The 12,013-nt window shown below is 35.9% G+C and overlaps 1 protein-coding gene across 3 annotated transcripts in view; it reads left to right on the top strand.

The window, feature by feature from the left end:
* trappc14 (trafficking protein particle complex subunit 14) overlaps positions 1–12,013 on the top strand; it is a 30,831-nt gene that overhangs the window by 4,000 nt on the left and 14,818 nt on the right. Inside the window, exons 3-6 of one of the 3 annotated variants that reach the window (XM_048184081.1) lie at positions 1,391–1,486; positions 5,605–5,734; positions 9,389–9,475; positions 11,509–11,629. In XM_048184081.1, the coding sequence (XP_048040038.1) occupies positions 1,391–1,486; positions 5,605–5,734; positions 9,389–9,475; positions 11,509–11,629 (434 nt within the window). Of the gene's footprint in view, positions 1–1,390; positions 1,487–3,956; positions 4,233–5,604; positions 5,735–9,388; positions 9,476–9,965; positions 11,137–11,508; positions 11,630–12,013 lie in introns of those variants that run through there. The other 2 variants (XM_048184082.1, XM_048184083.1) reach the window with 2 other exon arrangements.

The raw sequence follows: 12,013 nt of genomic DNA, 5'->3' as shown, positions 1-12,013 counted from the left end.
ACCTGAGAGACATGTCAGTGAAAATAAGAAACAATTGATTTGTAAGATGTGAAATCAAGTTTATTTTCTAAAATCAAAATAAAACTGAATACCTCAATGTTGCAACAAATCAAGGTCGACACAACAAACTTTTAAACGTCTACAAACTCTCTACATTTCCTCATCTAATTAATCAAACACCTGCGATCAGCAACTACCTGCTAATGCACTCACATTCATGTAAAGTAGCCTTGTTGACAAGTTTTGGGTGAGTAAAGGCAAAGTGCACAAGATATAGTACCTTCAATGTCCTTAGATGGCGATATCGCTTCTTTATATCAGAAACAAACTGCTGCAGAAAAAGTTAGGTGCCATGAAAAATGTAATGTGTAATTGCATTACTCGTCACAAATGTATTGGAGTAAAAAGTACATTTACTTGTTCAAAAATGTAGTCAAGTAGAGAGTAAAAGTTGCCAATATATTTGATACTCAGTACAACTACTAAGTAGCCAAAAAGATACTTAAGTACAGTAACTAATTACATTTACTCAAGTACTTTACACCTCTGGTGTGTGGAGTGATGAATCACAATGAAATGCGAGTTGCATGGTGCACAGTGGAAGTCTGCTGAGATATGTAACAACAAATGCACCACAGTGAAGCATGGAGGAAGAGGTGTCATTGTGGTGAGACTTTTTAGCTGCTGGTATCGGTGAGCTACTTCACTGTGAAAGGTCATGCTTTAGAGAATTGGAGAATACTGCAGAATTGCTTGCTTTCCACAAATGAAAAATTGATATCTAAAGAGGAATGATCAGATGTTATCTTCCAACTAGACAATCCTCCTGCCCAAATTGCAAAGACAACCAAGAAGTGGCTTGAGAACAAGTCCATCAGGCTTATGTTTTGGCCTGGTCAGAGTCCACATTTGAACTCTATAGTGAATATTTGGTCTCACGTTAAACTCAAACAAACTGGGAGACATTTTTCAACTATTCGTGAACCGTTTGAAGCCAGTAACATTAAGTGGAACAACACTGACTCTTCTTCCGGTAAAAAGCTGTCTGCAAGTTTACCCACATGGTTTAAACATTTAAAGAAAACAAAGGGGAAGATATATAGTTACTTTATCTACAGTATTTGTGCAATTTTTGCTAATTTCCTGAGAAGTGATTTGTGATTAAAATGGTTAAGACTATTAAAAGACCAAAAAATATTTATTTATTTATTTATTTATTTATTTTTTGCCCAGGAGTGTATATTGTGAGAAGATGAAAGTGTTTTTTAACCTTAGATGCATGTAAACCTATTGTAGGAGATCTCTAAATCAAAATTAGGAATCTTTAAAATGTCATAGTGAGGGGCCATTACCTCGTCCCATGTCTCATGTTTTACTTTATATTTCTCAGTCTCCTGTGGATGAGCCAGTTGTTTTAAGTGATGAGGTCATCTTCCCCCTGACTGTATCCCTGGATAAGCTCCCTGTCAACACTCTCAAAGTGAAGGTATGGCTAATGTGTTTGTTTTTATGTACTTTCTGGCATTCGTGCATGTGTTATGCATTTAATATGGCTTGTGATATAAATGGAAACAGGAAGGAACCTCTATCATCATCATATTTTTGGCACTCGATTGTGCTGCTGACTTGTACATGTTTGTGCAAGGTTCTAATGCAAACAGTGTGAGCTTAAGAAATTATGAAATCAACCAGCAGTTCACACGCTATGCCACATCACCTTGCTTATGTTGCTGATCGCACTTCTTAAGCTTGAATGGATATTTTGACAACTTTCAATCTGGTTTCCGACCGCATCACAGCACAGCACAGAGACAGCACTCATAAAGATAATAAATGATATTCACCTAAACACAGATACAGGTAAATTATCAGTGCTGGTTCTACTCGACCTCAGTGCTGCATTTGACACTGTCGATCACAACATACTTCTTGACAGAATGAGAAAGAACCAAATTGCATATCACAGCTATGCAGATGACACCCAGATTTACCTAGCCCTATCACCTAACGACTACAGCCCCATTGTGCCAGTGCACTGATGAAATTAAAAATTGGATGTGCCTAAACTTCCTTCAGTTAAACAAAGACAAAACTGAAGTCATTGTGTTTGGAAACAAAGATGAAGTTCTCAAAGTGAATGCATACCTTCACTCTAGGGGTCAATCAACTAAAAGTCAAGTCAGGAATCTTGGTGTGATTTTGGAGTCAGACCTGAGTTTAAGTAGCCATGTAAAGTAGCCATGTAGCCATCTCAAAAATACTGCAATAATTAGATGCTTTGTCAGGGTGGATTATTGTAATGGACTCCTCACTGGTCTTCCCAAAAAGACCATAAGACAGCTGCAGCTCATACAAAACGCTGCTGCCAGGATTCTGAGCAGAACCAGAAAACATGAACACATCACACCAGTCCTCAGGTCCTTGGACTGGCTTCCAGTTGGATTTAGAATCGATTTTAAAGATCATCAGGATCAAGTCATTTAGAAATACCAAGATGTGCTCCAACAGTAGCCACATTCAAATCCAGACTCAAAACATATCTTTTTATCTATGCATTTGATGATTGAACACTGTGCTATGTCCGAACTGTTTGCATTTTATTTTATACGTATTATCTGTTTATTCTTTTAAATCCTTTTCCTGTTTTTATTTAATTTTTGATGTATTTTATATCTTTTATGTATCATCTTGTTATTTCTGACTTTTAATACGTTTTAAATATTGCTGTCTGGTTGAAGGAGCTGGGAGAATTAGGAAGAAAGCATTTGTGATTAGGTTAAAATTTGGGGGACAAACCATGGGGAAATTTGTGCCGTGGTGCATGGTTAAGATATCTCTGGATTACAGTCAGGACACTTTCCAAAGGGGGAAATTTTTCTAAAGGGGAAATTTGAACTGCGTTGCATAGATAAGATATCTCCAGAAGGGGGATTAGGGCTGTGTGGTGCAGTTTGAGGTGTCTTGGCAAAAGGGGAGATTGAAACTTTGTTTATCAGTTTGAAGTGCCTTAAAGGTGCCCTAGAATTAAAAATTGAATTTATCTTGGCATAGTTGAATAACAAGAGTTCAGTACATGGAAATGACATACAGTGAGTCTCAAACACCATTGTTTCCTCCTTCTTATATAAATCTCATTTGTTTAAAAGACCTCCGAAGAACAGGCGAATCTCAACATAACACTGACTGTTACATAACGGGATCATTAATATGTACGCCCCCAGTATTTGCATATGCCAGCTCACGTTCAAGGCATTACACAAGGGCAGAAAGTCTGGATCTGTGCACAGCTGAATCATCAGACTAGGTAAGCAAGCAAGGACAATAGCAAAAAATGGCAGATGGAGCAATAATTACTGACATGATCCATGATTACATGATATTTTTAGTGATATTTGTAAATTGTCTTTCTAAATGTTTTGTTAGCATGTTGCTAATGTACTGTTAAATGTGGTTAAAGTTACCATCGTTTCTTACTGTATTCACGGAGACGAGAGCCAGCGCTATTTTCATTTTTTAAACACTTGCAGTCTGTATAATGCATAAACACAACTTCATTCTTTATGAATCTCTCCAACAGTGTAGCATTAGCCGTTAGCCACGGAGCATAGCCTCAAACTCATTCAGAATCAAATGTAAACATCCAAATAAATACAATACTCACAAAATCCGATGACGAACACTTTGTAAAGATCCATTTTGAGGGTTATATTAGCTGTGTGAACTTTGTTTATGCTGTTCAAGGCAAGAGCGAGCTCCGGGGGCGGGGAGCACGAGAATTTAAAGGGGCCGCAGCATGAATCAGCTCATAGTTAATGATGCCCCAAAATAGGCAGTTAAAAATTTTATTTAAAAAAATCTATGGGGTATTTTGAGCTGAAACTTCACAGACACATTCAGGGGACACCTTATGCCTCGTTTCCACTGAGCGGTACGGTTCGGTTCGGTACAGTTCGGTACGGTACACCCTGATCAGGCTTGCGTTTCCACTGCCAACAGTACCCTTACTTGATAGGCGTGGTGTAGTCGGAAAATAGTAAGCAACGTCATTCTCGCGCGAAGAAGAAAACGATATAGTAAACAACAATGGAGGACATACAGCAGATCTTGTTCTTGCTTCTCGGCTTGAAGCTGTCTGTCACAAGAAGACGAGCTTTGCTTTCTGCACACCAACATTCAGCATTTCAGAATACCAAGTACGCAAAGTTCAGACGTCTATGCAGCAGCACCTACCAGTAAGCGGAGAGCGGAGGAGAAAACCCGCGTAATTTAAAAACTATTTTATTGTATCATGAAATGTAGTTTTAAAAGTTTTTCAGGCGAGAATGTAGTGGCAATTCTGTGGTTTATTTATAAAGATAGCGCCTATTTGAAAATTTGATCTGACGTTGTCGGAGTTGTGAGATCCAGGCAATCACCGGGCGCTCAGTGTTAATGTACCCGGCCGAGAGCAGCTGTACCTCGGCTAGTCCTTCTGACATTCGCCGCTGGCTCAGATCTTTCTGTAGTGGTTAAAAACGAGATATCATTCATCTTCTGTATAACGGGCAATCTTTGGTCTCATGAATTTATAATTTGTTCCCGGGCAAATCGTTTTGGCTGAGGGCAAAGTGAAGTTTCATAACTATATATTTATTTAATTTTACCGTTGTACTTCGTGCGCTACGTTTAACTGAATTATTTGCTTGTCTTTATTTCTTATTGTAGCCTATAGCTTCTCATATTTTATACTTATACTTTTATAATGGTTATTATTGATAATTAAAACTGACTTTTAACAAAAAGAGAAGGTTGTTTTGTCTTATTTTATTATAGGCTACATACAGTGAAGATAATCAGAATACATGCACATATTACCTGAACCTCACATTAATAGGTTTAATATTTTTTAAATAAAAACGAAAAGAGGCAGGGTTGTGTTTTATATTTTGTTTTGTTATATAACCTACATGAAGTGAAGATAATAAATGCACGCGTTGCCTGGACCACATTTGTGTGTAGCGCCTCTTGTGTTGTTATTCTCCTTGTAGCACGCGCAAGTGATGATTCTCTGTCAACCAATCAACGTTCTGCAGAGTGTAGCTCCACCCTTTTGGTACGGTACTGTTGTGCTTGGTACCCCAACGAAAGGGTCCCAAAAAAGTGGTACGGTACGGTTCGGAATTAGGGTACCATTCACAACTTTTGACAATGGAAACGGCAAAAAATGCGTACCGTACCGTACCGAACCGAACCGTACCGCTCAGTGGAAACGAGGCATTAGACTTATATTACATCTTGTAAAAAAACGTTCGATGGCACCTTTAACAGGTAGCAGTCCTGTCGTGTGAGGAAGATCCATTTAGATCTGCTCTGATGGATAGATCTGTTTAGATCCACTCTGACGGACAACAACAAAAAACTCCCTAAGACTTCTTAGCTCATCCATCCAGATAGCAAAATTCTCTGTTTTTACTGTTATTTCTATTCCTTATGTCCTATTTTTATTATTCTTCTTTATGTAAAGCACTTTGAATTACCATTGTGTATTAAATGTGCTATATAAATAAAATTGCCTTGCCTTGCCTTCTGATTATGTGTTTATGTTTGTGTGTTACCTCAATGAAGATAATTGTGACTGTGTGGAAGCAAGAAGAGGAGAAAGCTGAGATCCAAGAACATGGCTACCTCAGCATCCTCCAACAAAAGAGCCCCTGCCAAACATTCCGCCAGGACCTAAACTCCTTCAAAGCGCAGGGTGAGCTCTTGCTTCCTTCAGCGCAAAATTGCATGATGTCATTTGACTTTTTCGCTCGTCACTTCATAGTTGTCTCCTTCATTTCAGTATTTGCCCTCTCTCTGTTTCTTTATCCGTTACTTTGCTGTGTGCTTGTCAGTGTCATGTTTTTAGATTTGTGTTTTTCCTGCTGTGTTGCTTACTGTAACAATGTTAATGGTTCAGGGAAGAAGAAGGTGGGAACCGAAGAATGTTCCAAAATAACTTTAATTATAAAATAAACAACAAAATGAAAGTAAAGCAGAAGCCCCTGAAGCAGGCTGGGGGATACTGCTCTCTACCCCTTTTTTGGGGGGGGGGTTCTTACTAGGGCTGGGTATGGACACAATTTTCACGATTCGATTGGATTACTATTCACATGCTTTCGATTCGATTACGATTTCGATTTGATTCGATATCGATTATTTTGGATGTAGTATTTCAGTTACAGTACATGAAAAAATCTCTCAACTAATGTTGTAAACTACACATGGGCATCAGTTAGTACTACTATAATAATATTGAAGATTAAATTAACTTATTTATATACAAACACTTAAATTACACTCGATGTTTTTATTATAAATAAAGTTTAGAATTACATAATCATATTTCTACTCCAATTCGTGTTTTTTTTTTTTTTTTTAAATATAAACATTTAAATCGCGGCTGTCATATAATGTGAACCATTGATTAATCATCTGTAGCCATCTACTGACTATAGTTAAAAATTCATGTGATTTTAATTTTAAAAGCGTTTGCTTTCCAGTAGATGGCATGATTTATTAAAACATGCATTAAATATTGAAGAACATTAAAAATTATAATGTAACGGTGCATAGCTATATTTATCAGAATGTTGCTTTCTAGAGTTCACTTTTCTAGCTGACTAACGAGTTTATGGTCACTGAATATGTTTTTCTGAGGTAAATGTGACGTTACGTGACATTGTTTACAAGCTGTTTTATTGACGTCTTTCCGAGGTTGAAACACTGATTAAGCAATTACACGAGACATGATACGGATTTCGGTAAGATGTACTGTATATTTTAACATACCTTCAGATATTTAGTCGTGTTTATTTCGCGCTGTAACTGGTATTAAAGCGGAGGAGAGGATGTTCACATGCGCTTCACGCTGCTGCTTCTCTTTAACTAAGGCGCTAAAGCGATCTGTCACATTAAACAGCGCCAAAACGGTATTTATTTTTTGAATCTCATAATAAGATGGACGTAATTTGAAATCTGAGACTTTGCTTCATATCAAAAGTAACAAAGCACAAAGATTATTGCGATTTATTGGATGGGAGGCACTACATATTCTGCTCATTCATCAACTGAAAACAGACTAGACTAATCGATTCTTGGGATTTAAGAATCGATATCGGTTCATAAAAATGAGAATCGAATCGACCCAGCCCTAGTTGTTACGTTTGAATGCTTAAAGCGTTTCTGTTATTAAAGGGTTAGTTCACCCAAAAATGTAAATTCTGTCATTTATTACTCACCCTCATGTCGTTCTACACCCATAAGTTGAAATCCAATGACTCAGTGAGGCCTCCATAGTCAGCAATGATATTTCCTCTCTCAAGATCCATTAATGTACTAAAAACATATTTAAATCAGTTCATGTGAGTACAGTGGTTCAATATTAATATTACAAAGCGACAAGAATATTTTTGGTGCACCAAGAAAACAAAATAGCAACTTATTTAGTGATGGCTGATTTCAAAACTCTGCTCTTGAGAGAGGAAATGTCATTGCTCCCTATGGAGGCCTCACTGAGCCATCGGATTTCAACAAAAATATCTTAATTTGTGTTCCGAAGATTAACGAAGGTCTTACGGGTGTGGAATGGCATGATTCTGTAATAAATTACAGAATTTTCATTTTTGGGTGAACTAAACCTTTAAGTACTCATTCTCATGTCGTACCAAACCCGTAAGACCTTTGTTTTTCTTCTGAACACAAATTAAGATATTTTTGATGAAATCCAAGTGTATCGATCCACACATAGGTAGCAACGACAATGTACCTTTTGAGGTCCAGAAAGGTACTAAAGACATCGTTAAAACCGGCAACGTGACTACAGTCGTTCAACCTTAATATTATGAAGCGACGAGAATACGTTTTGTGTGCAAAAATTAATAAATAAATAAATAAATAAATAACGGCTTTATTTAACAAATTCGCTATTTTCGTTGCAGAGCTTCAGTCACCAGAGAAACCGGTTATGTGAAACTGTCGCTTCATAACATTAAGGTTGAACCACTGTAGTCACGTTGCCAGTTTTAACAATGTCTTTAGTACCTTTCTGGACCTCAAAAGGTGCAGAAAGGGGCTGCCTATGTGTAGATCAGATACTCTCAGATTTCATCAAAAATATCTTAATTTGTGTTCCAAAGACAAACAAAGGTCTTACAAGTTTGAAACGACATGAGGGTGAGTACTTAATGACAGAAATGTCATTTTTGGGTGAACTAACCCTTCAAATTGGCAAGGCTTGAAAACGTGTGCAAATAACATTACTTCTCTTTCACATCTCCTTGCACTAAACAGACAAATTCACACAAATTTATCTCAAAATGCCCACCTTTGTGAGTATCCAGGTAAACATAGTTGGTTATGGCTTAAGCAAACAGTAGAGAAAGAACGCAAGTGTGTTATTATATTGGATCTGTGCATTAGTCTTAAAGTGACAGCAGCCTAATATTCCTGCTGCTGTTTGTGTTTGTTTTTAATGTTATTCAAACTACAAAAGACAAAGACATCACTAGCTGCTCTTCAATGAATAACATTTTTGTAATTTTACTAAGGATTAACCTTTATTTAATTTGTACATTGGATATTATTTGCAGTGTTATTTTACATTTGATTACTTTATTCAATTTCTGTACCTGAGGACTACTGTTAGACCAACCTGAAAAACCGAAAAAGCACTGATTATTTCATTTGTATCTTTGTTCTGTTGTATCTATATTTATTTGTGTAATTGCTTGTAGTTTAATTATTTGTTATTTTTTTATTAGTGACTGTTTACTTGTCTTTAACAATCTTTGAAATTTATATTAGTTAGTAGCTTTAGCTGTGGTATTGAAATTGGAACCGAGAATTGTTAAATTTCACTGATATCTAAAATGTTGGGTGTCATAATCTTATTTATTGCAATACAAGGATACATGGGTCAAAAACAACAAAAACAATAACTATTTTATTCATTACTTTTTTTGTGGTGGGGCCAGTGAAAATTTAATCATTGAATTAATTGAATAAAAAATCGAGAACTGAATCAAATCGAGAAGCGAAATGAATTGAGATCTTGCTAAACGAATTGGGATATCTGTATTGATACCCAGCCCTAGTTCAAAGTAACTTTAATTATAAAATAAACAATCATTGCTCCTCCTTTTATCCTCCCAGAGCTCCTCCGTGAAAAACACGGTGTGGCACGTAGTGTAACGCTCATTAGCACTTGCACCACTGGCCTCGCTACATTCCCACAGCTCTTAGCACACATACATGTCCACACATGTATTTTATAAGGCATTTGCACTGTTTTCTTTTTAGATGCCTGTGATGTTTAGGATTTTTTAATGGTGGTTTTAAATTGGTATCATTTTCTCTTGTTTGCTAACAGTCAGCACCACACTTAACGTCCTGCCCCCTCCCACAGTGAAGTGTCAGCAAATGACTGTTTCAGGGAGACACTTAACTGTCCTCAAAGGTAATGTCAGCCCTATTTCACTTCCTCACATTTTATGAGCACAAACGTTTGGAGCCAACAAGATTTTTAGAGTTTTTTGAAAGAAACGAATACTTTTGTTCAGCAAGGATGCATCAAGTTCATAAAGTGACTGTAGACGTTTATAATGTTATAAAAGCTTTCTATTTCAAATAAATGCTGGTCTTTTGAAGTTTCTATTAATCAAAGATTCCTGGAGAAAGATGTATCATGGTTTCGACAAAAATATAAAGCAGCACAACTGTTTACAACTGATTATCATGTAAAAAAAAAAAAAAAGAAAAAAAAAAAGCTGAGCACCAAATCAGCATATTAAAATGATTTCTGAAGGATCATGTGACACTGATGGCTGGAGTAATGACTGCTGAAAATTCAGCTTTGCCAACACAGAAATAAATTGCATTTAAAAATATATTCAAATAGAAAATGAAGCCTTGGTGAGCAGAAGAGTCTTCTTTTAAAAACATTAAAAAATCTTCAAAAACTTTTGACTGGTAGTGTGTGTGTGTGTGTGTGTGTGTGTGTATATGTGTGTAACGGTACATGTATTCGTCCCCAACGGTCACGGTTAACTTCAATACTGAGGTACGTACCGAACTGTTATGTTTGTGTACCGTTACACCCCTAATAAATCTAAATAAATATATATATTCTTTTTTTATTATTAATACAATTTTGATTCTCCTAAATTCTCCTCTTATGAATTTTTTATAACCTTGAGCGTCTGTCTGTCTTCAGAGTATGATGTAATAGGTCCTTAGTTTTCCCTAATGTAAGGAAGTGAATAAAGATATTCAGAATTATATTAATAATTGATTGATTGGATCCATGCATTATGATTGGATTAGTGCAATTAATTTAATTGATTATATTAATAATTGATATTAATAATTATAGAATTATTCCCATATCTATTCATACAGTCTTCAAAGGAGGATGCATGCATATGTTTGTATGACTTTATTAGACTGTCTTTTCTTTAAATCTGTCAACTATGTTCATTACTGTGTGAGACGTGCAGTAGGCATTTTGTAGTGCTTTAGCATGCACTGTTGATTTTTTTTTTTGACTTTTGTGGCTTCCTGTCTCTTTATGTGATAGACGTCCTATTTATGTATGTGGGTGTTTCTGCAACTACGGGCACTTAAATTTTCCAGTGGTGAAATTTGAGTTTAATGTTAAAATTTGTCATCTGATGCTTTATAAATATAAACACAGTGTCATTACACACCTTGACATAAAAAATAATGAATGAATAATATGATTTAATGAAAAATTATGAAGCATTTATAGGTCCAAACATTTTTGCTCATGTCCTACACCTGTGGTCTCAATGCTGAGATACATAAAATTAGCTAATTCTTTTACAATTTGACATAATTTCAAATTAATTAGTTTCATATAAATGTTACTTTACACCATCCTAAAGATCTTTTTTTGTTTACTAATCATTTATATGATTTTTTTTCATCTAAATACACCTGTCCCACACTTTTGAGTCCTTACCGCAACACTGAGAAAAGACTCTTAATATGACATTTGTTCAAAGCCAAACAAATCTAGTTTCTATGGAAACAGAAATTAGCATGTGAGCACATGGCTGACACCCCCATTAGGTCACTCACAAGATCCAGAAAACTAAGGTAAAGATAAAGATCATCTTTTCTTAAGTATTTATTATGTGTCCTTACCATGCAGCTTAGTAATTGTGTATTTTAAACTACATTTTTAAAAAACAAATTTATATTGCTGCTGATTACATGTATATTTGGTGCTAAACGTCAAAAGTGATGTATCAGACCTTGCTAGCTGGCAGTTATCAGCAATATTAGCAAAAATGTCATTTCCGCAACACGTCTTTACCGCAGCATTTTTAGGTGTTGAGGTAAAGATCTCGTGTTGTGGTAGAGACAAATTCAAGTTTTATATTGTATATAACATTGATCAGCCACAACATTAAAACCACTGACAGGTTGCAGAAACACTCATGTATGAACAACATCTGACTATTTCAGTGTTAAACGGGAGTTCTCAAGAGGAAGTGTGTGTGCGTGACGTCAAGATCCTTCCCAACTTCAATGCTTCATATTTACCAATGATGCCAGATGGCTCGGTGCTGCTGGTGGACAATGTTTGGTAAGAGAAAACATTGTGTGTGTCATCTCACACACCTGTGAGTGTGATTTGCAGTACAGTTATCAGTCTAAAGATAACATCCTCAAACATTCTGGTTAGGATTTGTTTTATACAGTCTTGTTTTTTTTGTTCTTAAGTAAACTATCAAAAGTAAACTACAAACTTTGCTGTTAATTCAACTCAAAACACTTAACATTCTAACACAAGATCTTTTGGCTTGTAAACGTCATACTTATTAGGAAATTTAGGATAAAAGTTTAAAAAGTTTAAACATTTTTGTCATATTTGCATGCCTTATTTAAATGTGGTGCATACTTCCTGCAAAATTTATTGCCGCTATTTCTTTTATACAGTACCAAAGCCTAAAAAAATTAACCTTGTGTG

Source organism: Megalobrama amblycephala, linkage group LG3 (assembly GCF_018812025.1).
Source record: "Megalobrama amblycephala isolate DHTTF-2021 linkage group LG3, ASM1881202v1, whole genome shotgun sequence".
Taxonomy (NCBI): domain Eukaryota; kingdom Metazoa; phylum Chordata; class Actinopteri; order Cypriniformes; family Xenocyprididae; genus Megalobrama; species Megalobrama amblycephala.
This window is presented reverse-complemented; position numbering and strand designations above follow the sequence as displayed.